This window comes from Doryrhamphus excisus, chromosome 19, assembly GCF_030265055.1.
Source record: "Doryrhamphus excisus isolate RoL2022-K1 chromosome 19, RoL_Dexc_1.0, whole genome shotgun sequence".
Classification (NCBI taxonomy): Eukaryota; Metazoa; Chordata; class Actinopteri; order Syngnathiformes; family Syngnathidae; genus Doryrhamphus; species Doryrhamphus excisus.
This window is the reverse complement of record NC_080484.1, coordinates 7,364,942-7,384,930: the sequence shown is the minus strand read 5'-3', so window position 1 is coordinate 7,384,930 and position 19,989 is coordinate 7,364,942. Positions and strand designations below refer to the sequence as shown.

General features: G+C 40.2%; 4 protein-coding genes and 1 long non-coding RNA gene across 6 annotated transcripts; 4 read left to right on the top strand and 1 right to left on the bottom strand.

The window, feature by feature from the left end:
* Positions 1-4,833: 4,833 nt before the first annotated feature.
* On the bottom strand, positions 4,834-10,828 carry LOC131107654 (uncharacterized). Its single transcript, XR_009120292.1, has 5 exons — positions 10,677-10,828; positions 9,389-9,907; positions 8,430-8,496; positions 7,287-7,438; positions 4,834-5,048 (listed from the first exon to the last, which is right to left on the bottom strand). It is a non-coding gene; the product is annotated as an uncharacterized LOC131107654 (long non-coding RNA).
* On the top strand, positions 5,807-10,263 carry actc1a (actin alpha cardiac muscle 1a). Its single transcript, XM_058057870.1, has 8 exons — positions 5,807-5,832; positions 6,488-6,638; positions 7,329-7,457; positions 7,520-7,715; positions 7,795-7,956; positions 9,398-9,589; positions 9,712-9,893; positions 9,984-10,263. Exons 2-8 carry the CDS (start codon positions 6,510-6,512, stop codon positions 10,125-10,127), a joined length of 1,134 nt encoding a protein of 377 aa, XP_057913853.1. The 5' UTR covers positions 5,807-5,832; positions 6,488-6,509; the 3' UTR covers positions 10,128-10,263.
* A 49-nt stretch (positions 10,829-10,877) lies between the features above and the next one.
* On the top strand, positions 10,878-14,278 carry LOC131107647 (inactive Rho GTPase-activating protein 11B-like). 2 transcript variants are annotated; one of them, XR_009120291.1, is made up of 8 exons: positions 10,878-11,403; positions 11,475-11,571; positions 11,672-11,928; positions 12,191-12,342; positions 12,412-12,510; positions 13,683-13,839; positions 13,913-13,991; positions 14,084-14,152. XR_009120291.1 is itself a non-coding variant. In XM_058057871.1 (8 exons), the coding sequence occupies exons 1-8, from the start codon at positions 11,228-11,230 to the stop codon at positions 14,166-14,168; spliced, it is 1,107 nt and encodes a 368-aa protein (XP_057913854.1). In that variant the 5' UTR covers positions 10,878-11,227; the 3' UTR covers positions 14,169-14,278. The 2 variants fall into 2 exon arrangements, 1 of the variants encoding a protein (XP_057913854.1); XM_058057871.1 differs by having other exon boundaries at positions 13,678-13,839; positions 14,084-14,278.
* Positions 14,279-14,559: 281 nt separating this feature from the next.
* On the top strand, positions 14,560-18,491 carry LOC131107651 (neuroendocrine protein 7B2). Its single transcript, XM_058057879.1, has 6 exons — positions 14,560-14,728; positions 15,062-15,287; positions 15,412-15,561; positions 15,661-15,773; positions 17,853-17,906; positions 17,992-18,491. The coding sequence occupies exons 2-6, from the start codon at positions 15,062-15,064 to the stop codon at positions 18,121-18,123; spliced, it is 675 nt and encodes a 224-aa protein (XP_057913862.1). The 5' UTR covers positions 14,560-14,728; the 3' UTR covers positions 18,124-18,491.
* Positions 18,492-18,519: 28 nt separating this feature from the next.
* Positions 18,520-19,955, top strand: grem1a (gremlin 1a, DAN family BMP antagonist). Its single transcript, XM_058057880.1, has 2 exons — positions 18,520-18,667; positions 18,756-19,955. The coding sequence occupies exon 2, from the start codon at positions 18,761-18,763 to the stop codon at positions 19,286-19,288; it is 528 nt and encodes a 175-aa protein (XP_057913863.1). The 5' UTR covers positions 18,520-18,667; positions 18,756-18,760; the 3' UTR covers positions 19,289-19,955.
* Positions 19,956-19,989: the final 34 nt, after the last annotated feature.

Here is a 19,989-nt window from a genome sequence, read left to right as displayed (position 1 = left end):
GACGGGACCACGCTTGAAGAGATTTACGTCATCAATGGTCGACGAGGAAGCGATACATAAACAAACGCGGCGCGCGTTTCTATAACAACTGGTTTCCGCCTACTATTCTTCCACAGATTCGCAGATTCGCCACTTCAAGATAGTCTTGTAGTCTATTTAAAAATCCAACTTAAATATCCAACGTGCAAATTCTGCTTATTTAATTTGTTCATAATTATTATTATTTTTATTTTACTTAGACTTTAGGGACTTAAGTTTAAAAAAAATTCTGTGCAACTTTCATTTGCGCCCCCCAAAAATTAGGTATCAAAATATACATTATATATAAATAAATATATAGATATAAATATATATTCAACCCTATTTTTGGATAATATTCCACAATTTTTTTTCTCCCCACCCCCATTTTAAAAAATCTGTGGTTCATAAAGTTTGGACATTTTTTGCTTTTTTTAAATGTAGTGAAACTGAACAACATATACTGTATATACATTCATCCATTTTCTGTACCGCTTATCCTAACGGGGGTCGCAGACATGCTGGAGCCTATCCCAGCTGTCATCAGGCGAGAGACAAGGTACACCCTGGACTGGTTGCCAGCCAATGGCAAGACAAACAACCATTCACACTCACATTCATACTTATGAACAATTTGGAGTCCCCAATTGAAAAAATGAAAAATGTGGTACGTCAGCCTTAGCACATTCCATGCTAAACTGGCAGCTAGATTGGGAGTGCACTCCCACTGTTGATATCGACAATATATGTTTTTATTATGTGAATTACATTCATCCGCCTTGCTGCCGCTTCACACCACCTGTGCAGTGATTTTCACACTGTACACAAAGACACACACAGTTGTGGGTCTCCTCTTCACTGTGCAGGACAATGGAGCACTGACATGGAAACTTCCAAAGCACCCCATATATTTATAGAGCTGACATTATCTGGCAAACTGCTTGCATGGTGTCTGCGCTACTGCTACGCAGGCCTCAGCACTCAATAATACACACCCTGACACACACTCAAAGTGCAAAGATATTGAGGAAAGCTCCTGGGGGAGGGGGGTGGGTGGTAGGGGGTACTGCTGTGCCTTTTCCATGTATAGTGAGACTCTAAATATATGTTATTGTCAGTTAATTGGTCTGTCAATTTGCTTTGGAGTATGTAGTCCATGGGGCATTGGTCACAGGTTTGGATGTCAAATGTTGCACGAACCTGTCGCACTAAACTTTTTTGGCTTCCCCGCTTGTGGCAAATTTGTTGCCACAAAGTTGTACAGCTCAGCTGTTCGGGCGCTTGGATCCAGACCCAGAGATGGTCGGCTCAATTCTCGATTTGAGCTCAAACTATCCATTTACTCTGACTTTCATTCTACGTTTTAGCATATTTCCACAGCATTTCAGTCCAGCTTCAGCTTCAACTGCTGTGTTCATTCTAAATTTTGATTTCACTTCAGTTTCACTTCAGCCTTTCAGAATTCACACACGATGTCTGCTGACATTGCATCATCTAGTTCTATCTTCAATTCTTCTGGGTGAAATAGTCTGGTGTCCCGATACTTTTGTCCATGTGACCTTAAACCTGTGTTACCATTTTGTCATCCTAATAAATATAAAATGCTTTGTTACTTTTGTGATTAACGTGCCATTAGGTAGTGTGTAACCGGCGCCCCAGCAGCTGTTTACAGCAGGCATGCTGTACGTCATAGTGATGGATGTTAGCGCCATGGACAATAATGCAATGTAGCATCGCTCATTGTCAACGGCTGCTGCTGAAATAGACCCGCCTGCTATGACAATGCTTGTATGCAATTCATCATGCACTTAAAAGAAAACACCAAACCACAACTTGAAATGCCAAAACTACCGATACAATCTGGAGCTATTGTTATTTTTCAAGGTGTGTTAATGCACTGGAGTAAAACAGATGGGTTGTAATGATGATATTTAAATGCCCACTGTCTGCAAGTCATGCAGGGTAAACTGCTGTCTAAGCAGGAGGTAGACCTGGCTGTTACTAAGAACTAACAGTTGTTTCAAACAGCTGCTGAAGTGTGTGTGTGTGTCTGGGGGCGGTGGGGGGGGGTTTGCAAAGGGGGCAGCTGTCAAGACAGACAAACCGTTTGCGTCCTACATTTCCTTTTAAGGACGGAACTTGCCTCAAAAATCATGACCCGTTTCAGACCCATCTGCTTGAGCCTGATAAAGGCACGGTGATAAAGAGAGGAGGGGGTCTCTGGTGTCTGATTGGCATAAAGCGGGGTTTGGGGCCTCTGACTAACAACCAAAGAAGGTATTGATTTAATTTAGGGTTCCCCAAACCTTCTGAGATGAAGACCCAAATTAGAAATGTGGTGTCTGTTCCTGTAAGCTTTGAGGTTTTAAACAGTGATGGCATTACTTATTTGAACCATTCGTTTTCCAGTGTTGGATGAAACATATCGCTTCAAGTTTGAATAGATTGATTTTAGGATGGACTGGGTCAAAATGATACTCTACATACACTGACCTCAATCTATAATGTCTTTTAAATTAGCAAGGCTAAGTCATATTCTATTGTTTCTCTTTCAGAACAAAATAATGCAGGTTTGCCAACATTCATTAGATCGACCAATGCTCAGAACAATGGGAATAACTGGGAAGAACTATTAAATATTTACACAAGCTGAGACAGTCTTTTAGATCAATTTCTAAACTGCAGATTCCAGGATCACCAGTGGTGTCCAAACAAGGAACACATACTGAAAAACTATGATGCAAGATGCAAGAGCAACTTTGATATTTTGTTAACCAAAACATGTGAATACGTTTTACAATACATATTGTTTTTACATATTTACATATTATTTTTATTTTTTTTATATTTTTAAAAATATTTTACATATTTACACACATATATGTGTGTGTAAATACGTAAAATATTGTTAAAAATATATAATATATATATATATGTGTAAATATGTAAAATATTTTTTAAAATATAAAAAAAAATCAAAATAATATGTAAATATGTAAAAACAATATGTATTGTGTATGGTTTGCTCTTTTGTTCCCCATTTTTGCTGTTTTTCTCTTCCTAATTTTCCATCCATGCATTTTCTATGCCGCTTATCCTCACTAGGGTCACTGGACTATGCTGGAGACTTTGGGCGAGAGGCGGAGTACACACTGGATTGATCCCTTTTCTTTAATAATGACTATGAAATTATGACTTTGTTCCCATATTTTTTCCCCAACCTAATTTTCCATCGTCTCTCACAACATCACGACTTTAACAAAATAGTATATCCATCCATTTTCTATGGTGCTTATCCTAACTAGGGTTGCTGGAAGCTGGAGCCTATCCCAGCTGTCTTTGGGCGAGAGGCAGGGTACATTCTGGACTGGTGGCCAGCCAATCACAGGGCACAAATAGACAAACAACCATTCACACTCACATTCATACCTATGGACAATTTGGAGTGGTCAATTAACCTAGCATGTTTTTGGAATGTAGGAGAACCCAGAGAGAACCCACGCACGCACAGGGGGAACATGCAAACTCCTCTCTGTGGCCAACATGCTTACCATTCTGCCCTGTTTTTCTTCATAATATTACAATTCTCATAAAATTGCAACTTTTTTCTCATTAGAATATGACTTTTTTCTCTTTGTGTGTTTTGACTTTATTCCAGTAAAATGACAGTATTTTATTAAATATTCTGCTGTTATTTTTTCAAATTTTCTCTTAATATTTAGACTTTATTCTTGTAAAATTACTGCAGATTTTTTTAGTTTTCCTTGTTAAACCAACATTTTTAGAATGTGCTGCCAGCCAATGACAACATGTTGGTCATGCTGTTATTTTGCTTTCTGTTGTTAAATTATATTTTGAGAATGTGCCTCAGGCCAATAAAAAAAAAAAAAAAGAAAATCAAGCCACAAATGGCTTTGGACACCTTAAACAATTGTATGTGAATAGTCATTTGGATTGATCACCATTTTGTCAAAGTTGAAAAGAAGACAAAACTGTAAGGTTTCAGTGAAAAGATTTGTTGGGATGTTCAGGAACCAATAAAACTCAAAGCCTGCCACGCCCCAACCCCATTTTCACAACGATACTTCAAATGTGCTAGGAAACCAACCAGTTGAAATGAACACTACCAATTCTGCCAAATATGAAAACAAAATGATGCCTGAAGCTTGTTGATGGTGACCAAAAGTATCAAAGTCAAAGTTAAACTCACACAGGGACATTAATGGGGGTGTCAACCAAGCATATCTCAGCCTGTGTAATTATGAAAACATTAAAAAAAAATACAAATTCACAAAGAATGGTTCAAAACTCTATTCTTCTATAATCTATCTATAAAAGTCCAAGCATCATTGGTAGTGTGGAGCTAGAGTATGAAAATGATTACGCATTGTAATAAAGCTAAATGTCGTCCACCATCAATGTACAAAGCAAGACTCGACTGGCAGAATATTTTTTCTGCTACAGCTACATGTTGCTGCTGTAAAAAAGGTAAATATAGAATGGTCAGTATAGCAACAGTGAGTTTAGACGGGATCATACATAATCCATGAGTGGGACATCCGAGTCCAAATTCCCTTTGCTTTGATAAGGCTCATCTTGACAGCTTTTGGCGTGATGTCATTACCACAATCAGTGCCGGGTAAGTCATACTGTCACTGTCCAATGAGAGACATGTATCTCAGGGACGTCTTTGTTTTTATTTAACACAAGAATTGAATGGATTATTTTCTTGATATTGCAATATTTTCAACTATTTCTTTTTGATACTAGAGTTTTTAGTGTCCAAACTAGCAGGATGCCAATAAAAGCTGGGAATAAAAGTAGGCAAGTTGGGTTAGTAGCATCTCTCTTGAAAGTACATTACGCCTCCAAATGGAACGGTTGATGTTGTGGGAGGTATTTACATTCTTATTAACCCGGCATAGCGACGCAACATGACAAATATGGAGCCTGGGGGTCTCGACGACCTCCAGACAGCCTGTTGAGGGGAGGGTGCATGCAGTCTCCGGCACCTGTTACGCTCCATTTCCCTAAAAGGAAAGACGGGAGCCAATCAGAGTGGAGAAGGCTGCCTACTGCTGTTGCACAGGACATCCCAGGGAATCTGTCGTCTGCTGGAGGTCTGGGCTATAGCTCTTCCCACTCCCCCCCCACCCCCTTCACACCAAACACCTCCCTCCTCATACAATATTGCATCTCAGCTGTCCTACTTGTGTTTGTCTCCCCTCCCCTGGTTCTCCCCAGCCTCGCTCTTTACACATGCCATGACACTAGCAAGTCCCCTTAGACGGCTCCTTGACTGCAGCTCAGACAGGAGCTCGTGTTACCGTCACTCTATTCAATCACCCACTTCCCCAGTGGCCTTTGAGAGCTTAGTCATATTAACACATCTTTAGTGGGCTCCATTGGGGACCCCTGTTAAACATATGAGAGGGGAAAAAAATCACTGCTGTGTATGAAGCAAATATACATAATCATCAAGTCTAAAAATCCTGAATATGCAGTATCATCATATTTAATCATACTTAATTAGCATGTAATCCTTATCAGTGATTGGATAACATTACATTTCTTTCAGCCTTTAACTGTAACACATAATGAAGTGCCATCCTAAGGCCAGATCTCCCCATTTTGGTGGCGTCCCCGACACCATCTCCCCCATGTTTCTGAGCGGCACATATTTGGACTTGTGTGAACTAAAGAGTCCGCCCACCTGCCCCCCCAGCCCGAGCACGTCGGTGCATATTTAAGGATCCCTCGTACCCTGGCCCTTCGTCCCAGTGGAAACTCCAGTCTTGCATCTTGCAACGCTAGGTGAGTCCCTTTACTGGTTTCTTTGCTGCACTTTTTGAAGCATGGCGGTTCAAGGACCAACTGCAACAGTATTGATGCAATTTCAAGTGTAGTGTAGATCAGGGTGTTATGTTTATAATTCTGTGCTTGAAGATGGTTCAGTGCAAAATGAGGAAAAAGACTAAATGTGGATAAAGTGAGCTTTACAGTTTAGAGTTCCAACTCTAACTCTAATTTGATAGAACATCGTAAACCAGTTTCCTTGAGTTTTGATTTCATTTCAAGTATTCCAAGCTTCTAATTTAACAATCAAGGAAGCATAGCGATGACATTATTAAAGCCAAACTGGTCCAGGGACCTCGAAACAAAGGAGTACTATAAGATGGCGACAGCTGAGGGGAGACCCAGGTCCTTGCTGCCACTTGTCAGAGAACACACCGCCTCAGCTGTTAAGTGTCTGTGTTTTAATGATGAGATACAGTAGAGCAGGGTGGGGGGTGAGGGATGACAAGGGTTCCGTGGCTAAAAATAGAGCAAAGTGTGTTGGGGAATCAAACCATGTCCTGTTTTGGTGTGAGTCAAGTGAGGAGATTTGTGCCCATGTGAATGTCAGTGTAGTGTTGCAGTGTTTAAAATGTGACTGTAAGTTTAAAAACTGCGTTCTTTGACACAGAAGGCCAATCAACAACAGACCAAACATGTGCGACGACGACGAGACCACCGCCCTCGTGTGCGACAACGGTTCTGGCCTGGTCAAGGCTGGGTTTGCCGGTGATGATGCCCCCCGTGCTGTCTTCCCATCCATTGTTGGACGCCCCCGTCATCAGGTGACAAACCATACAATCCTCATTTAAACTAAAACCTGTTTTACTGTAAGCCGGGGGTCTCAAACTCAATTTACCTGGGGGCCACTAGAGCTAGGGTCTGGGCAAGGCTGGGCTGCATCAGATTTTCCAAAAAAAACCAAAACGCATTTATTAAAAACAGAAAAATATACAAACTTTTTCAGTGCTTTGGTTCCGATTTTCTACAATAAAATCAAGAATAAAGAAAATCAATCAGTAATAAATAAATCTAATAATAATAATAATAAAACGGCAAATAATAAAAACTTAAGAAACCCCACATAGTTGGTGGACAAATTATTTTTTTCAGATTAAAATGAACAAAGCATTATTACAGCCCTGTAGACATGACAAAACACGACTATAGTCACATTTATACTTCCACTTCCACACGGATAGGGAGGATAACTATTAACAGTTATTTAACCTTTAACATGAACATTAATCAAACGTAATAATTTTTTCTGGGTACATGATACCATACAGCATCCATATCAAACTTGCGAGGGCCGCACTAACGTTAAACTTTCATATCAAGGCGGGGGCCTCAAACTAGTGTCCTGCGGGCCACATTTGGCCCGCGGGACGCATGTTTGAGACCCCTGCTGTAAGCGGTGTGTGTATATGCACCTTATTTCCTGCAATTCTGAGGCGGCTTTCTTTCCTGCTCAGGGTGTGATGGTGGGCATGGGTCAGAAGGACAGCTACGTGGGAGACGAGGCTCAGAGCAAGAGGGGTATCCTGACCTTGAAGTACCCCATCGAGCACGGCATCATCACCAACTGGGACGACATGGAGAAGGTGAGAATCAGGCATCGTGATTTAACACAAAGTGCTTACAAATTGTCCATCGGATTCATCAGATCTGGCACCACACCTTCTACAACGAGCTCCGAGTGGCCCCAGAGGAGCACCCCACCTTGCTGACCGAGGCCCCCCTCAATCCCAAAGCTAACAGAGAGAAGATGACCCAGATCATGTTTGAGACCTTCAACGTCCCTGCCATGTATGTGGCCATCCAGGCAGTGCTGTCCCTGTACGCCTCTGGTCGTACCACCGGTGAGTGCCCGTTGGAAACTGGTATCAAAATGTGTTTTTGCTATTGGAGATGTTATCTGACAAATGGTTCTATGGATAGGTATTGTGCTGGACTCTGGTGATGGTGTGACCCACAATGTGCCCATCTATGAGGGTTACGCTCTGCCACACGCCATCATGCGTCTGGATCTGGCCGGCCGTGACCTGACCGACTACCTGATGAAGATCCTGACTGAGCGTGGCTACTCCTTCGTCACAACTGGTAAGGCCATTCAGGATAATCGGCCACTAACTTGCAAGATTGAAATATACATGCACAGTTCTAGGATCCTTCAAGTCTAAAAATAGGTTAACCACTTTCACTAGTAAAAAAATAGCAAATGTTTTAATGTTGCTAGTTGGCATACAAGGTTACCATTATTAAAGGGACAGTATGCAACTTATTCATGGTATTTCCATTATATCTCTCCTCTTCCTGCTTTTGAGTACGCTGACAACACACACATTAGTTATGTTAGTTATCAGCAAATGATAGTGATTTGGCAAAGTTTAGCAACTAACATTAGCAATCTTTGAATGTATAGCTATCGTCATAACAACAACATGACTGCAAATTGTCGGTCGTCTCACCAAGATGGCTTTTGTGTATTTATGCGCCACGGACATGCACATGACTACCAACAAATGTGAGTTGCATACAGTTCCTTTAATAGTAAACTAACATAAAAACCATACCTTAGTGAAAACGTGTACGGTGACAGCTCTTCTCTTCTTGTTGATGCTGGTCCTTCTTTAGGAATAACTGTTGTAAAAGAACCAAGAAAATGAATTCTATAAAACCTATTGTTATGTTTCCTAATTGTTAAATTCCTAATTGTGCGACATTGCCAGCATTCATTCAAAATCAGAGTATAGTGTCCAAACGGCGGCCCGGGGGCCATTTTCTAAAAACATACAGTAATTCATATGTCGACAGGGGGCCAAATGTTTGACACCTCTGCTGTACTTCAATACTAAAAATAAATGTAAAAAAATCTGTAGTAATATTACAAGAATAAAGTCTAAATAATTAAAACAAAAACATATCGAATGGAATGACAAAAACTTTTAACTTTTTGAGAATATGTTGTAATATTATGAAAAACAACAAATAAAGTTATATTTTTTGGAAAATTAGGATGGGAAAAAAGTAATAATAAGAAGTAATAATAATAAAAAAGTAATAAGAAGAATAAAGTCATAATTATGACAAGAAAATAAAGTTTGAAATAGTTGGAAAGTTAAAAAAAACAGCTTTGATTTAACATGAATAAAGTGAAAATATGAAGAGAGAAAAGTCATATTCTAATTATTTTAAAAATATAAAATAAAAATATAAATATAAGGATTAAAGTTCTAATTTTTGGATACATAGGTTGGGGAAAAAGTCAGTGAATATAATGGGAATAAAGTCATAATATTATGAGTAGAAAAATATTATTATTATTATTATTTAAGAATGAAGATTTATTTTATGTAAAAAGAAAAAAATGACATATTCAAATATATGTCAAATATAAAATCTTATTATAAAAAATAAAAATATAATATCAAAGTGGCCCTCGCATCCTTTCATTGTTCAGTACATACCATGACGTCCACAAAAAGCATGTTTGTAGTCCAATGAAAGCAAGACAAACTCAGTGAACCCCTACCCCCCTCAGCTGAGCGTGAGATCGTGCGTGACATCAAGGAGAAGCTGTGCTACGTCGCTCTGGACTTCGAGAACGAGATGGCCACCGCTGCCTCCTCCTCCTCTCTGGAGAAGAGCTACGAGCTTCCCGATGGGCAGGTCATCACCATCGGCAACGAGCGTTTCCGCTGCCCCGAGACCCTGTTCCAGCCTTCCTTCATTGGTATGTACTAACACACCACATCCCATTCATTCTTCAAGACCAATCTGACAATCAGAATGCCTAACAAACAAATAAAAATATATCGTTTTTCAATTAGATTTGCAATACTTCCTTCTGCATAGGTATGGAGTCTGCTGGTATCCATGAGACCGCCTACAACAGCATCATGAAGTGTGACATTGATATCCGTAAGGATCTGTACGCCAACAACGTCCTGTCTGGTGGTACCACCATGTACCCTGGTATCGCTGACCGCATGCAGAAGGAGATCACAGCCCTGGCCCCCAGCACCATGAAGATCAAGGTGAGCAGCGTTACCTGGCGGAAATGAAAGCATTCATTAAGCAGTTTGTTTGTGTGTCGGTTCACTTATCAACCTCTCCTTCATCTTTAGATCATCGCTCCCCCTGAGAGGAAATACTCTGTCTGGATCGGTGGCTCCATCCTGGCCTCTCTGTCCACCTTCCAGCAGATGTGGATCAGCAAACAGGAGTACGATGAGGCAGGCCCCTCCATCGTTCACAGGAAGTGCTTTTAAATCTCCACCATCAGCACCGCGACATCCCACCAAAACGCAACTTTCCTACCCCATGTCTGTATTTCTACTGTGCCTTATGCTGTATATACATGTACCATTGTAATAAAATAGCTGCTTTAACAGTCAACTGATTTGTCTAGTGCATTCATAGCATGTACAGCACAATGTCAACAAGTTATATGGAGATAAATGACTAATAGTAGGGAACATGTAACACAGGAAGTAAACAAACTATTAAATAAGCTCTGCTTCTTCCTACTAATTTTCCTAGAATTGCTAAACGTGATGTACACTGTAATACTGCTAAACTATAACCATGAATACATCATATACTAAGGTATTTACCTTCTGATAAAACAAGGTTAGCTGCTGCTTTTTACTTCTAGCCTTCATGCTAATGAAGCTAACAGGTTTCATGGCCAAGATTTCCACTACAAGAAATATGTTGAGCTTTTCTTCTGCATTTATGTCCCTTGAGCGCTTTCTTGATGAAACCTTCAGTGCAGGATTTACATAAAGTACATACAAGTACTTTATGTCGATACTTACTGTGGCGTTTTCATAGGCTCGATGGGATTGTATTCTATTCAGCAGGATGAATGACGGACAGCTCTCAAAACTTTATTGTACAGGTTCCAACAGACAACTGTTTTGCGTCTGTGCGCATGCGTACAGGCTATTTATTTAACCCGCTTCACATGACAGTTACATTGTAAATCCTCTCGGTTTAATTCAAAACGGCACGGTATAGAAAAAAAAAGAATAGAAAATCTGGTGTTGCTTTTAATACCACTAGGAAATATCTACTACATAGCGTAGACTTTGTTAACTCAAGCACTTCAGTCAGTAAACACAAAACTATAACTGATTACAAAAACTACCGTATTGTGGATGACAGCCATGTTTGTTTTTAATTTACGATTAATTGGTTAAAAGTAGAACCGCTCTGACTTCCCAGCCGCCACAAAAGCAGCAACGTTTGTGTTTGACAGGTGGTATAAATGAGCCTAATTAGCACCCGTCTCCTCGGCTGACTTGTGTTTTTACAAGCGAATGTTATAGTAATCATTGTTTTTAATACCACTTGGTGATTTTTTAACATGAAGGGTTTGGACAGTAATGTAATTCGCTTTCACCTTCAAGTCAGTCATGGAATAAATGTGAAAAGCGTCGAGAGAAAAAATGACAGACTCTTCCTTGGGGGTGCAAAGGTTTTTGGTGTTCCTCTGGAGAATTTGTCAAGGTGCTTGATTCCTGAATTTGGCCTTGTGCCCTGGTAAGTGTAAGTGAGGAAAAGCTACTCGTGATGTTGTGATTTAAATACGTTTTGACACTGGTGTGTCTCAGCTTTCTGGTGGATGCTTGTACATTTCTTCTGGAGCGTGCTGGGACAGTGGGTATCTTCAGAAAACCAGGCTCTCTTCCTCGCATCAAGACCCTGAGGGTGTGTTGTCCTCCTCGGAGCAATGGCATCATCTGGTGGATTGAGCCACTCCATTGAACCTCATGTTTACCTAAATGTTCTGGATTTATCAACATTGCAGGCCAAGCTGAATCGTGGAGAGGCATGTCTATCCACAGCTATCCCCTACGATGTGGCCACCCTCATCAAGCAGTTCTCCAGGGAACTACCAGAACCGTTGTTTCCCTCAGCGATCCAAGAAGCCATGCTCAAAGCACAGATGCTGCCATCTCTGCAGGACAGAACCTCTGCCCTCCAAATGCTGTCCTGCTTACTGCCTGCCAGAAACTCCTCCTGTTTACATTACTTGTTTGAGTTCCTGGCCAGGGTATCCCACAGGTTTGCTGAATTGATTTGATTTGAATTGTCAAGCAATATGCTGGCATCTTGCAGGAGAAAATGCATGATGTGGTTTTAAATTTTAAGGCATATTTTTTTTCCAGAAAATGTTGCTTTAACACCTTTTTGACTGTTCAATTTTTTACGTTATTCACTTTGAATGTTTGACATGTACGTTGTCATAAAGATTAATGTAGTGTTAATTCGGTAACCTAAGCAATTTGAAGATGTTACTCTAATACTGATGGTATTTTGTTGTCAGATGTGAAGAAAACCTGATGACCAGCTCCAATCTGGCCACCGTCTTTGCTCCCTGTCTTTTACCACCCCCCAACATGGATGAGATGTCTGAAGGGCGCTTTGAACTCCGAATTCTCATCCTGCGCACCTTCATCGAAAAGCCCCAATCATTTGGTGCCATAATCCCATCAACTGTCAGGATGTTGCCAGTTAAGACCTTGGATTGATCTATATGTTCAACAGGTGCCATTCCTAAAGTTGTCATGGACAGTATGGAGTTCCTGATGAGCTTCAAGACAACAAGCTCAAAGAAAAGCACTGGAAAGAGTCACAGTTTGAAAGGTAGGACGTTAAATGGTAGCCGGGAGCATTTTGGGAAAGGCTGGTTTTGGAATTTGAAACCTAATTTTTCTTTTAACTTTCAAATGATGGACAATTTGAAGTCTCCAATTAACTAGCATGTTTTTGCAATGTGAGAAAACCCACGCATGTTCGGGGAGAACATGTAAACTCCACACACAGATGGCCGAGGGTGGGCTTGAACTCGTGTCTCCTAGCTGTGAGGTCTGTGCGCTAACCATTCAAATGTGCAGCCCACACTGTGGAGTTAATAATGGTAATTATAAAAACATTGTGAGGTTGCCTCCAGCCACAGCTGTTTGACCCAGAGCTTATTGGCAAGTACGGTCACCCCTTCAGCCATCCCATACTTTATTTCCACAAAGTATGGTTCCTTATTTATAAATCAAATACTCTATACAGTATGTGTAGTAAACACAGAAAGATTAGAGCTCTCTAGACATGAAATAACATCCCTATAGCCACCTTTACACTCATATGACCCAATATAGTAGCCATAATAAGAGAGAATAAGGCATAATATAAACCCACGTTAGCATTTGGAGAGTTCCTTGTTTCTTTATGGTAGCTTTTGTCTCAATGTAATATTACTAACCAGTGACCTGTGCAAACTACTGTAGTCTACAGTAACAAGTTATACGGAGATAAATGACTAATAGTAGGGAACATGTAACACAGGAAGTAAACAAACTATTAAATAAGCTCTGCTTCTTCCTACTCATCTTCCTAGAATTGCTAAACATGTGATGTACACTGTAATACTGCTAAACTATAACCATGACTACATCATATACTAAGGTATTTACCTTCTGATAAAACAAGGTTAGCTGCTGCTTTTTACTTCTAGCCTTCATGCTAATGAAGCTAATTACTACTACTGTGCATGTTTTTGAAAGTCCCGTTTATGCTTAATGCAAAAATATAGTTAACGTTTGCTTAAATATGCATATTTTTGGGGTTGAATAGTGGTCAACCACAGCATTTTCATATTTTCAAAAATCGTGATAAGAGTGAAATTTGAAGTGCATATAGTATTCTGGTTCATGCATGTGACAACGATGGGAGATTCAGCAGTTCATTGAATCCCGCACTTCTGGTCCATATGCTTCACTCACCATTTGCTCAAAAATGTGTTTGTCATTTGGTCAGCGAAGACTGTGCCCTGGTTTCAAGGAAGGTCAAAGGTCAGGACACCAATCACTCAGCAGAAACAAGAGTCCATCCTGCAAGAAAGACCGATCCTCAGGAGGAGTCTTGGTCTGGGGACTTTCCCCAACGTGGTCCTCTATAGGGCCTGCATGCCTTGTGCAGGTACCTCCATACACACACAAAGTACGTTTATTCTGCATGAATGGTAATACAACATTTTCATAAACCTCTGTAGAACATAATTCATCGCTTGCAGTTTCCATCTCGGATGCCTTGAGTCTTGGTACAGATTCTACATTACAGAAAATGAAAAAGTGAGTTTTTGGAATTGTTGGACCATTTGAAAAGTAGCCATTTTGAATTGCAATTGTGTGTTGACATGACTTGTGTTTTGGTCATTTCCAAGTCTGGTTAGAGGACAGGATGTGGTCTCCTCCACATCCTCCCCTGCACTTCATCTTGCACCATGGAGGAGGCGCTCATCTCCATAAGAAATCACTATTTAATATTTTATTCAAATTGTGTGTTGTAAACTGTCTGTGTGATGCCATTGTATCATTCATGCCTAATAAAGGTTTTGTTGTGTTTCTCTAAAATCCAATTACAGCTCATACTGTTTACATAATTTTCCAATCCAGCCTTTATTTAAAGTCTTTTTCATTTGTAAAGCAAATAATGAAACGTCAATGTTGAAATTTGACACCCAATCGTTTTAATGTTGAACAATTGTAACAGCCAATCAGAAGAGAGGATTGTTGGTTTCGAAGCAACCCAGTCTGGACATTTTGTTGGACACTACGGTAGAAGCTAGCGGAAACCAAGGCATGGACTTTCAAAATAAACTAGCGTCGAGTGACTACATTTGGACGCTTGACATTTCAGGCGACTCAAACCAAAGGCACTGGGAAATGTTTGTGTATTTAAATGGCGCATCATTCACCTGTGCTTTGTTGCTTTAAGTATATTTTGAAATCCGGAAACGCGGGCATTCGTTGTGGTTGTACCTTGACGGACATCTTGTTTAGTCCGCAGGTCGTTTTATTGATACGAGGTAAGAAAGAAAAATAGCTACACCAGTGTTTAGGTTATATTTGTCGTTTTGTGGCGAACGTTTTAATTAAATTACCTTATCGCCTAAATGTAAATCATAGGTTATAGTGTTGTTGTATAGGTTCGTGATGCTGGCTATAAATAGACCTTAACCGCTGTGTTTACTCGGCGCCATCATTTGATCTACACAATTCATTTTGCGTTTCTGTGCGTCATAACATTACAATAAATATAAATATCTTTACTCAAATGTAATTGCGTAATGATTGAACAGAATTCTATTTTGTACATCTTTCGCATCGTCGATGTATGTGTTTGTTTTGGTCACCTGCAGATGACGGAGATGAGCTGGGCGGTGCGGTTATCACTGATGGGTCTTGTGGTGGCCCTGCAACCAGGCGGTGCTCCGGCCCGCAGTGTCCCCGGTGTCGGCCAGGTGTCTGAGGCCGACATCCAGCGTCTCCTGCACGGGGTCATGGAGCAGCTGGGCATCGCTCGGCCCAGGGTGGAATATCCGGCCCACCAGGCCACCAACATCGTAGGACCGCAGAGCATCCAGGGTAATGTGAGATGCTGTTGAACAGATTGTGCCATTTCTTTTGGCCTGTCAATTACAGTTAGATACTGTACATATTTTAGGTAATAACAATCATACTGCTGTTACCTTACATATTCCCCCACTAGGTGGTGCTCATGAGGGGCTGCAGCACCTTGGTCCTTATGGCAACATTCCTAACATTGTGGCTGAGCTGGCAGGTGACAACGTTCCCAAGGACTTCAGTGACGATCACAGCTACCCGGACCCTCCGAACCCTTGTCCTTTAGGAAAGACAGGTACTATCTAACATTCATGCTTCGATTGTTTTCTTTTTGTGCATTTTGTGATGATGATGATAATAATTTGCATATAATGTGCTTCATCTACATCTACAGCAACAGACGGGTGTATGGAAAATGCTCCAGACACGGCTGAGTTCAGTCGGGAGTTCCAAAAGCACCGACACCTATATGACCACGGAAATGAGTACCCGGCTCTGATGAAGTGGGTCAGTACACATTATGACTGCAGCAAGTGAATAGCTCCTACACTAAAAAAAATACATGTTTAGCCTCAACAACAAAAAATAAACGCAACAATTTCCATTAGTCTTTCTTAGTTATGACAACTTAATTTGAAATTGCTTTGAACCAACAAACAATATTACATTGCACAAATTAGCTTTTCCTCTTCACTCAAAGCTCATTTTAAGTAATGCTTACTGAATAATTGTTGTCATAGGGACAAGTTTTTAAGTTCATAACTCAAAGAAATATGTTAAGTCAACTGACTTAATCATTTTATTCAAAGTAGTTTAATTTGTTGTCAACTTAATTATAATAACAATGCACACAGCTTTTTAAGTAGCAGTAACTTTATATATATATGTGTGTGTGTGTTCGTATATATATATTATGTTACCAAGCTAATTTTATTAAGTCATGGCAACTTGAATTCCGTTTTAAGCTTACCAACAATAAAATTTGAGTGTATATGACATGCTAAATTAAGTTCATGTAATAGCCAACATTATTATTTGAACATAAAAAATAAAGTTAGCAACTTAGAAAGTTTATCTAAATCAATTAATTACATTTTTTTACATTGCATTTATGTATTAAATCAAGTGGTGTCAACAGATACTCTGAATTACTATTTAGAGTGTATTTTACCTGGGCAGAGGTTACAAAGTAGCTAGTATGACCTCTGATAATATGCAAACATAATTATTACCTATAAGAAGTGACTCATCAGAAGCATTAGGCAAGATTTAATCAGTCTCATCTTTGTGATGAAAAGCATCACTCTACGAACGACTGCATTCTCATACAATGGCTCGTGTGGCTATACGTTTGTTGCGACTGTGAAAAGGGTTAACATCTTCGCTGTTCCGCCTCACCTTCTCCTCATCTGCTCCATTGGAGTAACCCCCTTTCATTTTTCTCCAATCCCGAATCAATCTGAACATGTGCAGTACCATGGAACAGTCCACTGCATGAGAAACAAGGGGGGAGTGGTTGAAACGATCATGAATTATTACCCATTTGGATGTAATTTTAAGCATGTTAATGATTAAGACTAAAATAGTAACATTCATCATTCATTTTCTACCGCTTTTTCCTCACGAGGCTTGCGGGGGTACTGGAGCCTATCCCAGCTGTCTTCGGGCGAGAGGCGGGGTACACCCTGGACTGGTCGCCAGCCAATCACAGGGCACATATAGACAAACAACCATTCACACTCACATTCATACCTATGGACAATTTGGAGTCGCCAATTAACCTAGCATGTTTTTGGAATGTGGGAGGAAACCGGAGTACCCGGAGAAAACCAACGCATGCACGGGGAGAACATGCAAACTCCACACAGAGATGGCCGAGGGTGGAATTGAACCCTGGTCCTCCTAGCTGTGAGGTCTACACGCTAACCACTCGACCGCCGTGCCACCTAAAATAGTAACATGGTCTGTAAATCAAAGAAAAAATGAATCATTGCTTTTATGAGGCATTTGGGCGCCCTAGGAAATGTCAGGGCCCTATAGTCAATTAATTGCCTGTGTTTGCCTAATGGTAAGTCTGAGCCTGCAAGTACCTGTGGACATGTAATTCTTCTAGTATTGTACTAAACAACCAGGACGGAGGTGTTTCACCCACTTTCCTTTGTCGCGATAAGTTCCACTTCCTGTTCTATGGTTATCATCGCTCCTCTTCTCTTTGTCATGATTTGTACCCTTCTGTGTCGCCGATACCAGCCTGAATTTGACTTTGTATCGAATCAGAAATAAATCCTTGGTACGGCATCACTAGCTGACAGTAAGTTTAAAAATAACTTCACATCTGTAGAGGGAGAGAAGGAGCAAAAGCAAATATTTCTTCCAGCTGCTTCAGCCATTGTAATTGTTTGTTAGATGACGTGATGTGGTGGTGGTTGGAAACTGTTGGAAACGTCAATCAAAACTTAAAACAAGTGTCATTTGTGGTAGAGTTGGCTCTTTATTTTATGTATTCATTTGAAATATTGACTTGAGACATTCATACTGGTTGGGAAACGTCCTTATATATATATATATATTTTTTTTTTTTTGCAGAATAAGGAACTTCTGTACCAAAAACTAAAGGGAGGACCAAAGCGGAGTAAAAGGGTGAAAAAACATACCAACATATCTTTTGAGTTACTAATAAAACTTACTCCTCGACTTACCGTATTTTATCATATCCTGTCTACAGAGTGCCAACCCATACCTGATGGGCCAGAGGCTGGACAGCGTGGTGGCCAAGAAATCAGTTCCCGACTTCTCGTCGGAGGAGGAGAAGCATGTGGCGTCAACCATGCCTCCAAGCACCAAATCCGCAATTTAAAACAGCATTTATCACATTCATGTGATATTTTATTTTTTGGGTTACCACTAAAGCAGTCAAACATTTTCTGCAATGTGTTTGTTGAATAGGAGAGCATTTATATTCAAATATCATTTATATAAATGCAAATATCACTTTAGTATTTATACAAGACAAATATTAACTTATTGGGGTATTATCTTTCACTGCTTGAGTGCTCAAAAGATCAGATTATTTCCATAATTACTCTCAAATATGTCTTTAATGGTTCATTACATAACAAATCATATTTCCACGTTGCTTTGTTATGCACACTTAATCCCAGCACTTTGTTGTGCAAGTCAATCCTACTGTTGCAATATGTTGTAACAAAAATCTGTATTTTCTTTGGTCCTGTCTTATAAAATAAATATCTGCATTGACAAGAGTGGTAAGTGTTTTTTCTCCAAGTGGGCGTGTCTTTGCGCCAATACAAGAGAGTGCCTGATAAAACCCACAGACGACACGCAATATCCAGAGTGAACGCACGCTTTAAAGTCAGAATATTTTGGGAGATAAACAACAGGTAATTGGTCATTTTATAGCCTTATGCAATTGCAAGTGCGTAAAGTGTGCGTAAAAACTGTGCGTAAATGCGTCCATATTGTTTCCAGCGTCCATGATGAGAGTCGAGTCTCTGCTGAGCTTCTCCGCGGTTCTGGTTCTGCTTCCCGGAATGTTAGATGCCCTCCAAGGCGCTTTTCCTCACCCAAACAAATCCAACCAGAACGACCCGGATCGTTGTCACCCACCCCCCATCAGTGGATTTATTTCCCGCGGGATGACGCCCGGAACCGCAACCGACGAGGTACTGGAGTCCAGTCAGGAGGCTCTGCACGTCACGGAGCGTCGATACCTGCGACTGGACTGGTGTAAGACACAGCCACTTAAGCAGACCATCCACGAAGAGGGGTGTCTGAGCCGGACTGTCATCAACCGCTTCTGCTACGGCCAGTGCAACTCCTTCTACATCCCGAGGCACATTTACCAGGATGGAAAAGCGTTCGAGTCCTGCTCGGCCTGCAAACCCAAAACCTTCAGCACCGTTACGTACACCCTGTTCTGCCCTGGACAAATCCCCGGTACCCGGAAGAAACGGGTACAGCGCGTCAAGCAGTGTAGGTGCACTACAATAAACACGGATTAGACCAGAAGACGAGCGCCATTCAAAAATGGTGGAAATATCCTATTTACTTTACAATAACAACTCAAACCAGAACTGACTAAAAACTCTCCCAATTGGGATGAAATCTTACTTTGTGTATTATTATTTTTGTCACTATGATAATGATTGAGTGCATTGCTAAATGGCACTCTATGAAATTACGTGTAAAAGTGTTAAGAAAAGTAAATAAACCTTTTTTTTAATACCTAAGTGCATCCAAAATGTTATGGTAGACTATTAAAATGCAGTTATATGACTCATATATATATGTTCCCCAAATTAGAATGAGGGGTTTTATGGAAAATTATTTCAATCTTTTTTATTTCTAGTAATATAAATGTAAAAATATTATTTTTAAAAAACTGTTCTGTATGTACATGTAAATAATACACATCAGCTCTCATTGTGCCTCTAAAATGTCCTTTCATTGTCACATAATTATAATTGTTGTGCATTATTTAAACAAATGTTAAGATTTAACTCATAGTAAAATGTCTTCGTGTAAATGTTTTACAATGTAGATGAAGGCTAAAATGTTATATTTTGAGTAAAAACAAATATTGGCTACCTGTTTGGATGGTTATAGTTTCCACTATGTGGGATGTAAGAGGTTCCCATGTTGCTTCTTTCACCAGCAATTAGTGTTGCCATTGTTTGCTTGTGAATAAAAAGAATTAAGGATT